This window comes from Rhinolophus ferrumequinum, chromosome 28 (genome assembly GCF_004115265.2).
Source record: "Rhinolophus ferrumequinum isolate MPI-CBG mRhiFer1 chromosome 28, mRhiFer1_v1.p, whole genome shotgun sequence".
Lineage (NCBI taxonomy): Eukaryota > Metazoa > Chordata > Mammalia > Chiroptera > Rhinolophidae > Rhinolophus > Rhinolophus ferrumequinum.
In genome coordinates, this window is record NC_046311.1 from 13,359,697 (window position 1) to 13,379,481 (window position 19,785).

At 46.5% G+C, this 19,785-nt stretch overlaps 1 protein-coding gene across 6 annotated transcripts in view; it reads left to right on the forward strand.

The window, feature by feature from the left end:
* Positions 1 to 2,852, forward strand: part of TJP1 (tight junction protein 1) — a 194,128-nt gene extending 191,276 nt beyond the window's left edge. For all 6 annotated transcript variants that reach the window (XM_033099931.1, XM_033099932.1, XM_033099933.1 and 3 more), the window contains one exon: positions 1,878 to 2,852. In XM_033099931.1, coding sequence (XP_032955822.1) covers positions 1,878 to 1,972 — 95 coding nt within the window. In that variant the 3' untranslated portion in view covers positions 1,973 to 2,852. The remainder of the gene's footprint in view (positions 1 to 1,877) is intronic.
* The last annotated feature ends 16,933 nt before the right edge of the window (positions 2,853 to 19,785 follow it).

Here is a 19,785-nt window from a genome sequence, read left to right on the forward strand (position 1 = left end):
CAAGATAAAAATAATATATAAATACCAGGAGTGCCAAAAAAATGTATATACATGACTTATATTCATCTTTTGTTATCGGTATATGCTGAGTATTACAATTTTAATACAGTTTTTTCCTTTCTTAAAATGTGTATACATTTTTTTGGCACCCTTTGTATATATTTCCTAAAACTCACAAGTACCCCATTTTCTGGGAAAAAGTTACTAAATTAGTTTTAACATGCTAGATGTTAAAGCTATTTCCTCAAGGTTGCCACTGAGAAACATTTTATTAGCCTAGTTTGAATTAATTAACATTAATCAAGCTGCATTTAAAACATGTGTTCTGAAAGTCAGGTTGTAGCATGAGCTCTGATTATTCTCTAAACCAAATGCGAATGAAGGTCCTTAAAATAACTGTTTATTGTAGTTACTTGGTATAAGTGGTATTTTCCAGATATTATATGAAGTATAAATGATTTCTCCATTTGTTATTCCAGAGTTTTATGCCACAGAACGTAAGTTGTGTTAGATTGAAACAACTTATTCCGGTGTTAAATTTGAGTATATTCACCCAGAATGGTGAATCTCTGTGTAATGTAAGGGTGAATCTGGCTTTAGAATGCTTTGCTGCCATAAATTTGTTCAGAAAGTCAAGGGTAGATTTTGACAACTACTGACTTAATCCAACAAAAATTAGTATATTAGAAAGACACTTGAGCCTAAAGATGAGATTGTTTAATGTACTTCCAAGGAGTCGTTATGACTCGATCTCATTGCCTGAAGAATTTGTTGTGTACAGTATTGCATACACACATGTATGTCTGTGACATTACATCACTCACTATGGCTTAGCAGGCCAAGCCCTTCAGCACTCAGCGACTGCTTAGGGATGGCCGCCTGCTGTGACATCGGGCCAGGTCCTTCTTTGTCGTGGGGCCGCCCTGTGCATTGCGGGATGTTTCGCAGCCTCCCTGGTCTCTGCACTACGTGCCAGTTGGGACGAGCAGTCATCTCGTGGCTGCTTGAGAGCTGCTGCTGTGAGTGAAGCAGAAGACAGCCCCGTGCCTTAGCTCCCATGGAGGCCTTCAGCCGTCCCAGCCTCCTCACATTCACTGTCCACGACCAGGGCCTCTGAGCTCCAGCTGCAACTCTCAGACACACAGGCCCCACGTCACACACACAGCCCGCCTCCTATCACACAGCTCCATGGGTGATTCTGCTGCCAGGGTCAGGCAAGCAGCTCGGGGACAGTGTCACTGATTTCCTTTCCTTTTCGTAAAGTGGAGGACGGTCCTTAGGACCACATTCTGCACCCCTTTCAGGGTTGCGTTGGTTGGTTTGTAGTTGAGTTGTGTAGTGAGTGTAGTTGAGCTGAGTGTTGTCACACTCAGCTCCAGTGGGTGATCACATAATTATTGTCCAAACTTCAGGAAGTGAAAGAAGGGCGCTGTTACTAATTCCGTGGGCTCAGGCAAACAAGCCATCCCAGGCATGTGGTCCCCTGACTTGTATTCATTTTTTTTTAAAAGCATGAATGTGAGAAGTACAATAAAAGAGAAATTGGAAACAGTTTTCGAATCGTCACATTCCAGTGGATCTTCATTGAAATCCAGCACTTAGAGTTCTTGTTAAGTAAGAGGGTGTAGAATATTGCATTAGTCCTGTTAGTGTCGGGTACAGTACAGTGAGCCGACAGGTCTGTCCTTACAGTGTGATCACCCCACGACTTCTGGTACTCATCTAGGACTTAAGAGTGTTCATACACGTGTACTGTGCAGACGATACAAGACAATTGTGTCTAAACGTATGTACGTATTTTTGCCTTGTGATTGCAAAGCATGACGGCTACCAGTTGAACCAATTACAAATGATGTGAACTTCTTTTTCTCTCATAGGTGATCCTAAAACCTGGCAAAACAAGTGTCTTCCTGGAGATCCAAATTACCTTGTTGGAGCAAACTGTGTTTCTGTCCTGATTGACCACTTTTAATTCTGAAAATGTAGGAACCTGATTAAATAATGTGAACCTGGGTTAAACTTACTAAATCTCAGTGGCACCACTCTAGCAAGTGTTACACTTTTCTTAGAGTTGATACTGCATTTGTTAGGATTAAATATCTTGTTTGAACTGTTGAAAGTTAGCACACACCTGAACCGCACTCAGAAGACGTGCTGCCAGCTGCGTGCTTGTGCAGAGACGACTGGTGGCATTGGCTAGAGGTTCAAAGACGTTTCGTTTCGTAACGATTATTGTACTTTTTTTTACAGTCACTGCTTAACTTCACATATTGATTTCCGTTAAAATACCAGCCAGTAAAGGGGGGTGCGTTTGAGTTTTAGTGTTTCAAAAGTGCACTGTTTCAGACTTTTGTAGCCCTGGCCTGGCATACACATTTATTTTAGTATGCATGAGGTAATGTGCACACATTTGAAAATGCACCTGGACTATATAACCAATGTAGTGGATATAACAGAAGTGTACAGCAAGGGGGGACTTTTATAGCTGTGGGGGGTCAAGTGAAGACAATTACTGATTGTATATGAGAACACTTTTTTTTTAGGGAAGGACTCCAAAACATGTGAGACTGCTTCCGTGGCCTCTGGATCTCTAAATTAACCACATCACCACAGACATACTAACCAGCAGCAATGCCTTACCCTCGTGTTTTTAATTCTTAGATCATTTTCTCTGTGTATTACTGAGCTTTTACGGCTTTTGTGCGCATCTAGATACTGAATCATGAAAGAGACAGAGTAAATTGTGGATTTGGCGGTTTCAGAAATGTACTATCACCCAGAAGAAAATAATGGTGTGATTTGGGGATTTTTTTTTTCATCTTCTTCTTCTTTTTTTGTTTTTTTTTTTTTTGGTGACAAGAGGCAGTGATGGTTTTGTTTTGTTTTTGTTTTTTTTTTTTGGTTCTGCATTTAAAATTTTTGATGTTTTAAGGATGCTTGTACATAACGCGTGCATACCACTTTTGTTCTCGGTTTGTAAATTAACTTTTATAAACTTTACCTTTTTTATACATAAACAAAACCAAGTTTCTTAAGGCTACCTTTGTATTCTCTCCTGTACCTCTTGAGCCTTGAACTCTGACCTCTGCAGCAATAAAGCAGCATTTCTATGACACACACAAGGTCATTTTTTTAAGAAAAAGAATGCACAGAGTTGTTACATTTTTAAGTGCTGCATTTAAAAGATAAAGTTACTCAGAATTCTCTAGTTTGATTAAATTCTTGCAAAATATCCCTACTGTAATTTGTGATACAATGCTGTGCCCTAAAGTGTATTTTTTTACTAATAGACAATTTATTATGGCACATCAGCACGATTTCTGCTTGGATAATACACCACTACATTCTGTTAATCATTAGGTGTGACTGGATTTCTTTTGCGGTTATTAAAAAATCTCAAATTTCTAAATCTGCAGAATAAAAGTTTTTAAAATAAAGTGCTGGCTTGGTGTGTTTGCCCAGTGTTTCCAATTTCGTGCACCTTTCCAATCCTGTTTTCAAATCCCACACACTGTGCTTGTCACCCCTGCTGCCATGTCTGGCCTGGTGGCACTCCTTCAGCGTGTCCCGTGGCCATGGGCCTGTGGATGAGAACTGACAGCCGGCATGGGGGCGGACGGCCTGGAGCATGGCCGGCTGTCTTCCCACTGCCTCTCTAAACACGTGTGTATTGAAGTGTGTGTTTGTGTTCCTTAGAACCAATTCGTATATAGTTTTGTAGCCTACTTTTGCCCCAAAACGGAACATGGGCTTTTTCTCATGTCACTGCATTTGAGAGAAGAAAATGATTTTTAATGGTTACAGATACTCCATCGATTGCCATATTTATGTAACCACCACCCCTATTGACATTTCGGTTGTTGCTGTGAAGTGAACATCTGTGTAGATTAGTTTATTGTGTTTATTACATTTTTTTTATTAAGGTATAATCTACGTACAGTAAACATCCATTCTAATGTCTGGTTCTCTAAAGTTTGACAAACACATAGTCTTATAACCATTGCCATCATTACTATGGAGAACAGTTCATCATCCCCCCAAAAATTCCAGTGTACCCCATCGTATTCAGCCCTTCTGCCAGGCCACGGCAGGCAGTGATCTGTCCTGTCCCAAGTGTCCCAGAAACGGAGTCACATAGTACAGAGCCTTTGAGTCTGGCTTCTCGCACTTGGCAGGAAGCATGGGGCGCACTCAGGAAGTGGCCGCCAACTCCTACTGCTGAGCAGTGTTCACGGCGTGACCGCACCACGCTTGCTTTCTCCAGGCCTCGGCTGAGGAACTTCGGGGTTTGTCTCCAGGTTTTGGAGATCATGAAAAAAGCTGCTGTGAACATTCGTGTACAGGCTTTGTGCAGACGTAAGTTTTCGTTTCTCCTGATTGAATCCCTAGGAGAGGGATCACTGGTTCCTACGGTAAGTACACATTGACTTTGTAAGACACTGCCAGCCAGTTTGCCATGCAGCTGCGAACGGGGGCGTTCTCTGCGTCCTCACCAGCTTGCTGTCATGGGGATTTCGATTTTGGCCAAAACCACAGGCTCTTGCACTGCGGCCTTGATTGGCATCTTTCCAGTGACGAGTGGTGTGAAGCACCTTTTCATTCATTTGCCATCCATATATCGTCTTTGATGAGGTATCTGTTTAAATCTTCTTTCATTTCTTTGAAGTTGGGTTTTCTTACTGTTTTGAGAGTTTTTCATCTCATCTGGATGCACGTCCATCGTCAGGTATGTGAGTTGAAAGTATTTTCTTGCAGTTTGTTCATTCTCTTAATAGTGTCTTGACAGCATGGGTTACTAATTTGGATGAGGGCCAGTTTATTAGTTTGTTCTTTTATAGATGGTGCTTTTAGTGTTGTAGCTAAGAAATCTTTGCCTAACCCAAAATACAAAGATTTTCCTCCTGCATTTCAGAAGTTTTTTAGTTTTAGGTTTTCCAGGTATATGATCCATTTTGAGTTAGTATTTTATATAGAGTGTGAGATAATGTGCTGAATTCATTTAGTCTGTTCTGTTTCAAATGTGTCATTGTGAACACAGACCCACGGACATGAGGCCTACCTGAGACTGGGTTTCTATATAAAGTGATTAGTGAGTGAAAGGAACTTAATTCTGCAAGTCTGTTGTTTGTACCCACCTACCTGCTTTTACTACATGGCATGAACGCCGGGCAAGGTTCATCCACCTGGGGCTTTTTCACGTTGACGGGAACACGGGCTTTTCTGTTCCCTCAGACCATCTTCCCGCAGCGCTGAGCCTGGTACAGCGCAATCATGGCTAATGTTCTCGCGATAGACAATCTAGTGAATGTCCGCTGGTGTTCCTTGGGTCACGTCCTCCTTTTGGCTTCTTAGCAAATTTTCATTCGGTGCGACAGGCACCAACCAGGCTCTGTACCGATGGAGGTGAGTCCAGGGGACAGACGGAGACCTAGACAGCCACCCGGACTCGGCGATGTAGGTGGCCAGCAAGGGACGTGACAGCAGATGGGGAGCCAAGTGTTTGCTGTTTGCCTCGACTGGCGTGTGAAAACCACTGGCTGGGATGGAACCCACACCCCGTGTCTGCAGAAATGCAGGCCAGAGGTCTGCTCACGGGCGGTCCAGCTCTGGACACAGGCTGCCAGCTGCCCAGACGCTCACGGCAGTCTGTTCCTGAACCAAGCTTCCCAGAAGGAGTGCTGGGAACACCCATTTTCGTGGGCAAAGTGACGACCGTGGTGTCCTCTCATAAACGTGGTCACAGTGTAAGCCCAGTTAGTTAATGGTGTTTCTGATTCAGTTACTGCTCAGTGTGCTTTCCTTTCAAAACACTTGATGGCGAAGGAGCAATTTGTAAAAGTCTAAAACTTGGAGGATTTCTAACTCTAAATGAAGTATGTGAAAGTGTGTGTTCCGATCCTACTTTGGAGAAACGGCTTTACAGGGTGCTGCCCAGAGCTGCTTTCCTCTAGGGTGTGGGTGAGCAGTCAGCTGGAAGCTGACACAACCAGAGTGCTCGTGAGATGTGTGTGAAGTAACTGATGAGCCTTTGTCCCCACTCTCCCTTTGCAGTGTTGGTTCTGAGTGACCAGAGAAGTGGGGGCACACCTGGGAGAGTTTGGAGGACAGCCCCAGGAAGACATGGGGCCAGAACCCACAGGACTCAGTGGTGAGGGAGCAGAGCTGGGAGATGCGCAGGTTCCAGGGTAGGGGGCTGGTGGGAGGTGGGTCGACAGGCGGGAATGGACAGGACAGGGCATGGGAGTTGCCGAAGGCTCCTGGGAGATACATCCTGGAGCCCCACTGAGGGAGCCGGACTGCAACCCGAGTCAGGTGCACAGTAGCCCCCCAAAGTCCAGAGAGGGCTGGGGGAAGCCAGGTGGAGATAGTGGTCTGGGCATCTTCCAGACCGATGGTGTTTAAGTGTGGCTGGGGGGTTAGGTGAATGAATGCAGAGGACACAGGACAGGCCTCCAGCTAGTGAAGGACTAGGTTGGAGGCTGGGTGAGACGAAGCAAGTAAGAGGGGGATTGGCCCGGAAGGAGGCCGCCATTGGGGGCATTCTGGGAGGGGTGAGAAGGGGGCAGGAGGCGCAGGGAAGGTGTCCACGTAAGAAACATCCAAACCTGGAGAGAATTTCTATGAGTTTATTTGAGCCGAACTGATAGCAATTGCCGGGAAGTAAGACAATGCTGTGAGGGGTCTGGAAAATGAGATTACTCTGACATTTCAAAGGGATATTATCTTAGATGCATTAAGACAAATAGCCTCACTTAAGTTGACTATAGACCTTTGTCAAGGAAGCTACAGGCCTAGGACATGACTACCCGTCATGACCTTTTTGTTTGGAATTTTTATTTCTCTTTATAAAATTATTTCAATTTTTTTTCAGTTGACATACAATGTATTATTTTCAAGTATACAACATAGTGGTTAGACATTTACACGAGTATAACTTACGAAGTGATCCCTCAATGAGTCTAGTATCCACTTGGCACCGTTCATAGTTATTACAGTATTATTGACTATATTCCCTGTGTTACGCCTTACATCCCTGTGACTATTTTGTTAACCAGTTTGTACTTAATCCATCCACCCTTTTCACCCATCCACTAACCCCCGTCCCATCTGGCACTCATCAAAATGTTCTCTGTATCTATGAGCTTGTTTCTGTTTAGTTCACTTATTCTTTAGATTCCACAACACCGTATTTTCCCGAAAATAAGACCTAGCTGGACCATCAGCTCTAATGCGTCTTTTGGAGCAAAAATTAATGTAAGACCCGGTCTTACGTAATATAATATAGTATATACCTGATCTTACAGTAAAATAAGACCAGGTCTCACATTTTTGCTCCAAAAAACGCATTAGAGCTAAGTGTCTCGTTAGGTCTTATTTTGGGGGGAACACGGTAAGTGAAAGCCTAGGGTATTTGTTCTTCTCTGACTTACTGCACTCAGCACAATACCCTCTAGATCCATCCATGTGGTTGCAAATGGCAGATTTCTTTCTTTTTTATGGCTGAATAATACTCCATTGTGTTTACGTACTACCTCTTCATTGATTTATTGGTGCACAGTTAGGTTGCTGTCTTGGCTGCTGTAAACAGTGCTGCAACAAACATGGACACACATGTCCCCTCGAAGTAGCGTTTTGGGTTTCTTCGGATAAATACCTAGGAGTGGGATTACTGGGTCCTTCTTTGTCTCTTGTTACGGCCTTTGTTTTGAAGTCTATTTTATCTGGTGTAAATATTGATACCCCAGGTTTGTTTGTTTTTTCCCATAACTATTTTCATGAAATATCTCTTTCCCATCCCTTTACTTTCAGTCTGTGTGTGCCTTTCAATCTGAAGTGCGTCTCTTGTAGGCAGCATATCTAAGGGCTTTGTTTATTTTCTTATCCACTGAGCCACCCTACCTTTTGATTTGAGCTTTTAATCCATTTACATTTAACGTAGTCATTGATAGATATGCAGTTATTGCCATTTTATTCATGTTTTATCTTTTTTTTTTCTTTTTAAGAAGTTCCTCTAAGTTTCCTTGTAATACTGTTTGGTAGTGATGAACTCCTTTAGCTTTTGCTTGTCTGGGAAGCTCTTTCTCTGTCCTTCAATTCTAAATGATAGCTTTGCTGGGTGGATTGATCTTGGTTGTAGGTCCTTGATTTTCATCACTTTGAATATTTCCTGTCAACCTTTTCTGGCCTGCAAAGTTTCTGTTGAGGAAATCCGCTGATGGTCTTATGGGGGCAACCTTTTGGGTAGCTGACTGCTTTTCTTCTGCTGCTTTTAAGAGTCTCTCTTGTCTTTAACCTTTGGCATTTTAATTCTGACGTGTCTTGGTGTGGGCCTGTTTGGGTTCATCTTTGCCACTCTCTGTGCTTCCTGGGCTTGTATGTCTATTTCCTTAGCCAGGTTAGGGAAGTTTTTCATAATTATTTCTTCAAGTAGGTTTTCAATTCCTTGCGTGCTCTCTTCTTCTGGTACCCCTATAATGCAAATTTTGGTAAACTTGATGTCCCAGGGGCCTCTTGAACTATCCTCATTTTTTTTTAATTCTTTTTTCTTTTTCCTGTTCAGTGTTTTCTGCTACCTTAAATTCTAAATTGCTGATTCAATTCTCTGTTTCATCTGTTGATTCCCTCTAATGTATTTCAGTTATTGTATTCTTCATTTCTGATTTTTTTAATGTTTTCTGTCTCCATTTTCATGTTTCCTATCTCTTTGTTGAGGTTCTCACTGAGATCATTGAGCATCCTTACAACCAACTGGTGTTTGGAACTCATCTTCTGGGAGATTGCTTGTGTCCATTTTGTTTAGTTATTTTTCTGAAGTTTTGTTCTGATCTTTTATTTGGGACATGTTTCTTTGTCTCCTGTTTTGGCTGCCTCCCTGTGTTTGTTTCTGTGTATTAGGTAGAGCTTCTATATCTTCGAGTCTTAGTAGAGTGGCCTATATAGTAGGTGTCCTGTGGGGCCCAGTGGCACAGTCTCCCTGGTCACCAGAGCCGGATGTTCCAAGGAGTGTCACTTGTGTGGGTTGTGTGTGCCCTCCTGTTGTAGTTGAGCCTTGATTTTTGTTCACATGTCAGTAGGAGGGATTGACCCTCAGGCTGATTGGTTGTGAGGACTAGCCGTGACTACAGTGGTGGAGCTGTTGTGCAGGGGCTGAACAGACCCTACGAAGCAGGATTCACTTTAGCAGGGCTCTGGTGCCTGCCCAGTCTGCCCTTTAGGTGTGTTGTCCTTGGAGGCAGCCAGGTGATGCTCTGGCTCTGTCCGAAGTTGGCCACTGGGCGTGCTTGTCTTGGGGCCTCCTGGGAAGGACCCCACTGCAGGCCAAGTTCAGCTACAGCCCATTCCCTGCCCAGGGCCACCTGGCATGAGCCAGAAAGCAGTCCACAGATGGCTGCCACCTACCCTGGACTTGGAGGTGCCTTGAGAAGCCAAGCTGGGAAATGAGGCTGAGTGCTGCTAGGGCCAGCATTTGGGCTGCTCAGCCAGAGGCACAGGACATGCCAAGGCCAGATACTGCTTGTTTGGTGTTTGTGAACCTTTGAGAGATTTTAGGAAAGTCGGCAGCATGAGCGAAGGCAGGTCCTTTGTACCGAAAAGCCGATGTCCGCAGCTTGGGTGGGCCTGCTAGTTGGGTGGGCGGGGTCTCAGAAAATTACGAGGGTGGAGCTAATGGCGTCAGCCGGGTTGATGGAGACTCGGATACAGCGTCTGTGTGCGTGCGTGCGTGCGTGCGTCTGCGCACTGGGACAGGGGAGGGCCCAACAAAGGAAGGAAATGGCGCCTGCCCAAACAGAGCCCCCTGCATCCCTCTGACGCCAGACACCTCAGTTCTCCTTGTGTGTCCCTGGAGCTCAGAGTGAGTGAGTCCGTCAGCGAGTAAGTCATGTGTGGGCCTTTTAAGAGGAGCGCCTGGGACTCCAGCCGCCCTCTGTGTCACTCAGCCACCGTCCCTGTGGTTTTCACAGTCAGAAGTTGTGGGGACTTCTTTCCTCAGCATTGGAACCCTGGGCTGGAGAGGGACTGGAACCCCTTGCTCCTCATGGGGTTCTCCACGGCTGAGATGTCCCTCAGGATTTTTAGCTGCCGCCTGCGGGAGGGGGACCAGCCTGCCCCGCGTCTGCCCCTCCTGCCGTCTCCAGGTGGCTGCTGCTGTGTGTGGTAGTTTGGGGCTTCCGTGCCGCTAGACCTCAGGCGGTTCTCAGGGGTGTTGGTTCTGTAGTTTGGTTGTAATTCTGAGGCGGTTATGGGAGGAGGCGAGCACAGCCACCGGATCTGCCCTCCTGACCAAAACGTGGGAATTTTTCCGTTCAGACCTTCCTATGTGGTTCCTTTGTCTCTGAGTTTGTAGGGCCTCCCCTGAGCTTGTCAGGCTGAGTGTGTGGCTCCCTGTTCGTCCACAAAGGGGAGATAAGCAGGTCTGGTTTAAGACTCGTCCCACCCCCATCCCTGCAGTCCTCCCTCCCTCCCTGTCCCTTTTTCTGTTTTGCATTTGAACGGTTTACATATATTTATGTGCTGAGAGGAAAAACTGTCCTGTCTTTTGGTCTCCTTTCCAGTCCTCAAAATGTTTCATCCCACAAGGCAGTTCGTCCTTCAGGGACTTAAAGACCAATCTGATTAAAACTGCTCAGGTCAACAGGAGGACGGTGGAGTGTTTGCTGAGTCTGGTTGGGGGTAGCAGCCTGGTGGGGCAAGGGGTTTCCTGGCCCCCTCGGGGGCACCACACACATTGCCTACTGTCGCCAGGCGCCCCAGGGTTGGTTACTCTTTTAACCCCCCGTTTTTTGCCCAGAGCTGACATGCCAGCTGCTCGGCGGTGCCTCCAAGGGCCAGGGAGGGCCTCACACAGCCAAGAAGGCCGTCAGGGCCCCCATTTCCTAAGTGAGCCCCCTGCCTGACCTGCAGGGGCTTAGGGGACAGGCCATGAATGCTCATTTTTCCAGATTCCATTAGAGCCGATGGTCACAGCTGGACTTCCCTGAGTACATGCACAGCAGTAGGACCTGGTCCCCAGGTCCCGGGAAATGGGACATGCTTGCAGGTCACCCCATCCCAAACTCAGCCAGCACAGAGCGAGTTTCCACTCAGTGTTAGGCCTGCACAAAGCGGCGCCCACGGGCCACGTGTGTGATACGTGTAATGAACCTCAGTGCTCAAGTTGCCAGAAAACTGGTCCAGTCAGTCTGGACAACAGGAATTTCCCTTACTTGATTTTTAAGAGGGAAAAAGGAATGCCGTAGTGTTTTGAATTTTTCACCTGGAAAGCTTTCCACCTTGTGGGTGGCTTAGGAACCCTTTTGAAGAGCAGGTGACCAGCTTCCTCAAAAAAGCAAGACCTTGAAGGAAAAAGTCGCAGATGCTGTTTTGGGGGCTGCAGAAACCCAGGCTCAGACCCCCTGCAGCAAAGTCCCCTCGCCAAGCCATGGTGGGTGCTGTGGGTGGGAGTCGAGGAAGGTGGGCTCCTTGGGGACACCGAGTGCTGCCCCTGAAGGGGGACCCCAGCCTCCTGACCCCTGAAGCTGGGGGCTGGCTGGGATCACCTGCCCCAACAGCCAGGAGGACCCCGGGGAGTGAGTGGGCCCAGGTCTGGAGCCAGACTTCAGGTGACAAGGTTTGTCTCCCCACTAGAGGCCCAGATGCAACCCATTGGAACCCAGATGAAAAATGAGTTTAACAGCAGAGCAAACCGGTGTCGCCTCGCTAAGAAATGGAGAACGGGCTTCACACAGGGGCCTACCCTGCGCAGGGGGCTCGGGCATCCTCTGTGCGGGGAGACCCTTCCCACAGGCCTGGCAGGGGCCTTAGAGCTTTCCATACCTTTATTTTGTGTTCATTTTGTAAAAGAGACCTCCCCAGTCCTGTGAACCTCAGGCCCCAACAAATTCTCTTCGGAGCGTAGTCATTCAGTTTGGCTTTTATTGCCACGGAAGCCACAAAGAGCCTTGAATGAGTAAATCCCACTCCATATTCAGTCGCAAAGTCCTGTCCTGTGTCCGCAAATACCTACTCCCCACGAAGGCCTGACTCTTCCGGTGACTTGTCCCTCCAACTCAGGGACTCGAGGTCTTCCCTAAACTGGCCCAGGCTTGGGAATGGATGCCGGAACCCCCACTCTGTCCTCCCCCAACTAGATCCTTCCCACGTCCTACTCCAGGGCCACTGCGCTTCAAGCAGAGAGGACTCAGCTCTGGAGCTCTGTCTGGGGATTTGGGTCCCCTTTCCCTGTCACCTACGTCCCCTCTCCCCTGCCAGATCTCACTGCCATCCTCACCCCGAGTCTCTGGCCCACATGGAGCTCTTGCCTTGAAGGTGAACTTGACAACCTGGATTAAAATTGCTTTGAAATACGATATTCAAAATCTGCACGTCACTCACGTTTATCACAAATACGAGTTGCAATCAACTCCTTTCCCATGACAGCGGAGCAGATGTGGCTTCTCAGGGAGTGGCACTCCCAAGTCTGACTCGGTGAATGCTGGGACGGCAGGAGTGTCCCCTGTAAGCAAAACCACCGTGCCCGACAGGCATTCCAGGAATCTGCCTGCCCTCCAGACAACGGTTTCCATGTACAGCAGGGGACCCTTTATGGTAGCGGGATAGGGATGATTGGCACGGATCACTCACAGCAGCACTCGTGAAAAAAGACCATTTGGGAAATGAAGCCATCTGGACTTTCCGAGCCTTCGTGAGAGAGCCGCCAGGAAACCCACAAGGGGCCCCGTCCTGGCCCGTCGGCCAGGTGGGGCCATGGGCAGTGTCCGGTCCCTTCCTGAGGGAGCTGGAAGGAACCAGACAAGCCTGGCACAAGATGAGCAAATGATTAACATCCAAGTGCCTGATTTCCTCCTGAAGTCCTCCTGGGAAAGGGCCCTCAGGCTGGCGTCACGTCCTGTGAGTTTGGAGGGGACCTGACTGCTTCGAGCCCCATCGACAAGCAGTGGGTACCCCCCTGCAGGAGCGGGGCTTCAGTGGGCGTGGGTGTGAGAATGTGGGGGTGTGGGCGTGGGTGAGGGGAGCATGGGTGTGTGCATGTGGGTGTGAGCGTGTGCAAGGGCATGAGTGTGTTTATGTGTATGAGTGTGTGTGTGTAAAAGTTTTTGAATGTGCAGAAGCATGTGTGCATGTGTGTGTGAATGTGAAAGTGGGTTGTGTGTGTAAGTGTGTATATGTGTGGGAGTGTATATGATGGTGAGTGTGTACTGTGTGTGTGTGTGTGTGTGTGTGAGTTTGCCCTGCTGGGTGGGAAGTGCCCAGCACACACGGCCTCCGGGGGGGTCTCCAGAGGCCACAGGCACCTCCCACCCCCTGGCGCCCCCACCTCTGGGGCCCCCCTGCCCACCCACACGCTGGCCCCCAACTGTCCTGGCTCCAGCAGCTTCCGCCTGACTCTACCTGAAGATGCTGGGTAACATTTCTTTTTCTTTATCTTTTTTTTAAGCTTATTTTTGTGACTATCAAATAATGCAGTTTAATTGAGTAAAAGCATAAACAAGGAAAATTTGTTTGTAAGTCCACTTCCCCATCCGCAGATAACAGTTCACATTTTGGCCTATCTCCATTGAGTCTTTTTCTGTCCATTATAACATGGGGCCATAATGACCATATTGCTAACGAATCCACATGTCCCCACTTCATATCTTCCACAATTTCCTGATATTAAATATGATTCTAAACCAGCATTCGACGTAGAATTCCTTCCTGTGAGTAGGTCATGATCCAACTAATGTCACGCATTAAGTCATTAAATATTTTTTCAGTTTATGAAAGTGTGTCTTCTATACATTCTTGAGATTAATTCCTAGACATTAAATTACTGCGGCAAAAATAGATTTCAGATTTTTGGTTCATGGAAATGTAAAGGATAAAATGTTAGTGAAGTTAGTACTTGACCCACTCACTATATAAAGTTTCACAGAAATTACAAGTTAATCCTTTTTCTTTTCTGCATCATGTCAGAACGGTTTCATCATAAACAGAAAAAAGTGGGTTTGGAACCCAGAGCATCACCTCAGAGCTGGAGTGGGGTTTTGGGCCGTGTGTGTGTGTGTGTGTGTGTGTGTGTGTGTGTGTGTGTGTAAGTAAAAATTATCTTCAGTGTCTTTTCTTATTCACATATCACAGAACTTATTTTTCAGGTCTACTTTTCAGTGGTTTTTCATGTATTCACAGAGTTGAAGAATTCCAGAAAATTTTCACCACCTCAGAATAAACCTGTACCCAGTACGGTCACTCGCATTCTCCCTCCTGCCCAGTCCCTGACAATCAGTAACCTACTCATCAGCTCTGTGCATTTGTTTGTTTCTTCTGGACGTTTCATGCCGTGGAATCATGCATTTTGTTTATGCGTTCGTCAGTTAACAGGCCTCTGAGTTGTTTCCACTTTCGGGCTCTTATAAAACAATACTGCTGTGAACATCCATGTGCACGTTTTTGTGTGGACGTGTGTTTTCATTTGTCTTGGGCGTACCCCTAGAAGCAAAATGGCTGGATCACATGCTAATTCTGTGTTTAATTTTTCAAGGAACTGCCACACTGTTTTCCGCAGTGGCCCAAAGTTTTGGTTCTCATTTTCTGCTTTATTCTGATTGTAACTTTGCATGGGGGTTGCTTCCTTGTGCTATTGTTCTGCTTTATTTATGTCGCGTTTTCCTGAACCACCAAAAGCAGATGTTAGATGCAGTGGGGGCTGAGAGGGGTTCGCTGGCTGACTTGGTTTTACGGATCAACTGCTCCCTCTTCTGTTGCCAGAGTGAAGGGCAGTTTCTTTAACAAACGACACCGTTTTTCTCGGGCTTGGATGGTGCAGTCTTGCTTCAGCCAGCCCCTTATTTTTCAGCTCTTTTCTTTCTCCGCCTAGGACAGGAGCAGTGGGCGGTTTGTTTCCTCTCGTTACACATCTGAACAGTTCAAGAGAATGGGTGGAGAGTGTCTAATTTTGGCAGCTGCTATTATCCTTTTTGGGACCGCCACATGCCTATTTTTAGATAGAAAATGCCATGGGGAGAAATCAGAGGCCAAGGTGATGGAGAAAACAGGGTTGTGCACAGATAGGGTAGAGTTATGTGTTGAATTGTGTCCCTTTAAAAGGTATCATGAAAATTTCACCCCCGGTACCTGCGAATGTGACTTTCTTTGAGAATAGGGTCTTTGTAGATGTCATCACAGTAAGATGAGATTGTACTGGATTAGGGTGGACCCTCATCCAACACGACTAGTGTCCTTATAAGAACAGGAGAGTCACAGAAACAGGAAGAACTTCGGGTGACAGTGGAGGCAGAGATGGGGGTGACGCGTCTGCAAGCTGAGAACATTATGGACTGCCAGGAACCCCCAGAAGCTAAGGGAGTGCACAGTCTTCCCTAGAGCTTCGGAGAGAGCAGGAACTGGCCAACACCTTGACTTTGGGCTTGTGGCTCCAGAACAGGGACAGAATCCGTCTGTTGTTTAAGCCACTGGTGGCCAGAAGTGACAGAAGTCAAGGCAGGTATGTGCTCAGGGAAGGGCTTTCCCGGCAGAGGGCACAAGTGGAGCAGAGGTTCTCAGAAGGAGGCTTGTTTGCCTGGCAGGCGCAAGCAGCAGCAGGAATGTGAGGGGAGCGGTGACTAGCCTTGCTGTGGTCGTTGGACATTGTATGTCTGTATGACATCATCTTATCGTGCACCTTAAATTTACACAATGTTACATGTCAGAGTATCTCAGTAAAGCTGGGGGGCAGGGAGCAGCAGGAAGCAGGGAGGACAGTGCTTTAGGGCAGTGGCTGGGGGAACAACTGGCCACCAGCTTGTGTAGATCTGGTGAGGACGTCAGATTTGACTCCATAGGGTTGGGAGGCCATTTTCAGCAGGAACCAGTACAATCGGATCTTCACGCTTAAAATCGTCTAGCTTTTCTGTGGAGAATGGGATTGAGGAGATAAGAGTAGACACAGGATGACCTGTTCGGGGGCCGCTGCAACTGTCCTGAAAATGTGGTGGCCATCTGGGCCAGGCTGGGAGCGCTGGGGGTGGGCGGGAAGCGATGCAGGTGTCCTGGGAAAGTCAAGGCTATTGCCGAGGGGTTGATGTTGGGGGAAAGAGAACCAGAGGAGTCAAGCCTGAGTGCTAGACTTGTGGCCTGACCACTGGTGACACCCCTGCGAGATGGAGATGGCTGGGGTGGACGGCAAGTGAGAATTTAGTTTTGGACACGTTAAGCTTGAAATGCTGATTAGACCTCCAAGTGTGGAAACAGCTTCGGTTTTCTGTCAAACGGTCGTTAGAAACGTTCCTAACATCCCTTAGACGTACGTGCCTGCATTTTGCATAACGCAGATGGGTCATCTCTTGAACCTTCAACCGTGCAAAGCAGGTCCTCTAAATATGCATAGCCATCATGTCAACCGGAGGAGGGGGCTCCCAGCCACCCCGTTTGCAGCTGGTGTGAGGAGAGGTGGCATGGCAGCCTGCAAGCTGCTCAGGAAGAGAGAGAACGGGCCAGCCCATCAGGCCGGGTGATCACGTGGGCCGGCAGCACAGCTCTCCAGTTACCCATAATGACAGGTTTTATAGCACAACCCCGTTTTCCTCCCACGAGGAGGGAAGTCACCCCCAGAGAATCCGCATTATCACCACCCAGAAAGCAAGTGGAGCAGCTTATGTGCTGTGCCCCCCACAGTGAGTGATCTGTGCCCCCCTTTAGAGAGAGCCGTCTGCGGGGCGGGATGGTTGGTTAAGAGAGAGACACCCTGGTAGCTGAGAAGTATTTGTGTCTTGGCTACATTGGAAGAGCCCAGTGGCTGGCGGCTGCTTTGTGAGTGGCTGCTGTGTATGTTTTTATAACGGAACTAGCTCTGCTTGCTGAGAGTTGCTAATTTAGAGCCCGATGCATGGAGAGGAAGACGAGGGGCTTGCGGACGTGCGGGAGGCAGTGTCCCTGACATGGTCGGGGGCCGAGAGGATGGAAGGCGGGCACGTGCCCGGGCTTCTGGCCGAGTGGGCAGACAACCTGAGCGCTCTGGCACGCGTCTGTATTTTCTTTAGGCAAATAGTGTTGATCTCTTAGGTAGACACGGGTGGGACACACTGGTGTCGCAAGGGCTGATGAGTGTGTCACTGCTCACATTTGTATCCAGATGGAGAAGAACAGTTATTCTATTGGGCAATACGTACTTCTTTACATTAGTTTAAAATTGTCCCTGAGATTAACCATTAATAGTGAAATGGAGAATGGTGTCAGGGGGTACTGGCCTTATCGGGGGATCACTTCATAAGTTACATAATGTCTAACCACTGCGTGTGTCAGAGGCGTAATGTGCTGTTCACCTGAAACTAATACAAAATACTATTGAATATCAACTGTAATTAAATATATATTCCGTGTTTCCCTGGAAATAAGACCTAGCTGGACAATCACCTCTAATGCGTCTTTTAGTGCAAAAATTAATATAAGACCCGGTCTAATTTTATTATAATATAAGACCTGGTCTTATAATATAGCATAGTATAGTATAGTAGAATAGAATAGAATAGAATAGAATAGAATAGAATAGAATAGAATAGAACAGATTACTGGGTCTTATTTTACTATAATATAAGACCAGGTATAACATAATATAATATAATATAATATAATAATATAATACAATATACTGGGTCTTATATAATATGATATAATACCAAGTCTTATATTAATTTTTGCTCCAAAAAACATCTGGCGAGGTCTTATTTTCAGGGAAACAGGGTATGTATGGTGTCAGAGGGGTAGTAGACTTGTTGGGGTGATTGCTTTGTGAGAGGTATAAATGTCTGATGTCAAAACTATGTTGTTTTGTACACCTGAAACTAATAATGAAAAAATATATATAGTGAAACGGAGACTGTAAGCTAGTAATGGTTTTCTGACTTCTGTGTATTACAGCCTTGGACCGTTGTAAATTCGTGCATTAAATGTTCTGCTGAATTGTAATATTCAGCCGAATTTTACATGGCTCTTTGATGTTTATACTCAGGCTTTAAAGTATAATCTCAGAGACAAATTAGGTTAGCTAGATTAAAACACAGGGAGGGTATCTGAATTCTACGACAAAATTTCTTCCCAAAGGATACATTTCTCGGTATTCTTCCGAGTGGACTTTTAATTTCCTTTCTCAATTAACATTTCAGAACATTTTTGTCCTCGTTTGCTAATTATTAAACAAAGAATTCTTTACAAATCAGCAAAAAGGAAAATGCAATTACAAGCACACTCTTCATTTATCTAATTATTAATGCCTCAGAATACTTGTCATTATTGGATTCTTCTGGCAAAGGACAGAAATAAAATACATTAAACAGTATTTTACATGCAAGCGTGTAGTTGCACTACTATTTGTCAACAGGAACCCCAGAGAACTACTCACTGAATTTGTCGTTACACGCTGCCTCATCTGTAACGCTTCACTTCATTATGCTTCACTTTCTTTTAAAAAAATAATTTTTATTATTAGCTTCAGGTGTACAAAACAACAGAGTGATTCACGTCTTTAGTATTGCTCCCACTATGTGCCCTACTTCTGCGCTTTGACTGACTCTTAGTGGTACCACTTGGGCGGTCCCAGCTGTGAGTGGAAGGTTATCCACTCAGCAAAAAGGCTTCCTGTGGTCTCAATGGGATTGACCTTGATCATTTGCAGAGAACATTTGCCCCACTCTCCCTAGAGAATTACCAACTCGCTCTCCCTCTTAGTGCTCTAGTTGCTGCTGTGCAGTCACGAGGGTCCCCTGCTGCGGGCTTGAGACTCTGACACGGACCTGTGGGGATCCGAGAGACCGGCCCTGGGTAACCAGCTTGCTCAGCGTGTGGGACGTTGTCGCTTGTCGGTCACAAGGATCAAAGGGCACGTGGAACCCACAGAATTAGCCGTGTGGTGGGCACACAGCAGGGAGGAGAACCAAGAGAACCCCCCCACACACTAGGTGTTTCTGGTGCTTTCCATGTTGTTGAGCCAAGCCTCTCTAGCTGGTCCCCCAAACACCCCATTTTTGCTTCAGCACAAGCAGACCTGGGACTGGGACCTGCTATCATTTAGATTTCAAAGTGACAAGGTCAGTGTCAGCCTTGTCAAGTAAATGTTTTTGCTCAACTCATGATGGACTCGAGTTAGGCTGGAAAAGGGGGGAATTCATTGCCTATAACGCCTCTTAAGTTCCCCAGAGGGTATCAGTTGCCCCCTGGTTGTTGGGTTTGGAAATCGCTGGGTTGATTTCATCCTCTTTCGGGGCAGAGTGTGGTCACCTCCCAATCAATTTACTGCCTCTTGGTAAAACCACAAATTCCTTTGAGGCTTCACGGGATTCAGCCTCTTTCTTTTTTAAGAGGTGGATCGAATCCTTATTTTCCAGGAAAGGTAAATACGAGCCAAGGTCCATATTGAAGGAAATCTCCACCTATCGGGGGTGTGTCCTTTAAATCACCACTTAAAGGCTGGGAGGAAGTTAAAGGTGCCTCTGTGAATCCTTGAGGCATCGCCGCCCAAGTATATTATTGGTCATTCCAAGTAAAGGGAAAACATCTTCATTTACAGGGATGCTAACGCCGGCTGAACAAAGCCTGGAGCTGAAATAACATAGAATTGGGCACTACTGGAATAGCCTTCCATTTGGCTCTCAGATCTTGCACAAACTGCTATCTTTTCCACTAGGTTTGTAAAAAGGGTCATACATAGACTTGTGTAAGGAATTTTTGTTCTGAGGATCTGTGACTGGTTTTACTCCTGGAATACCTTCTGATTGCAGAATAGTAGGAGTGGCTTAGGCCGTGACTAGGAAGGGT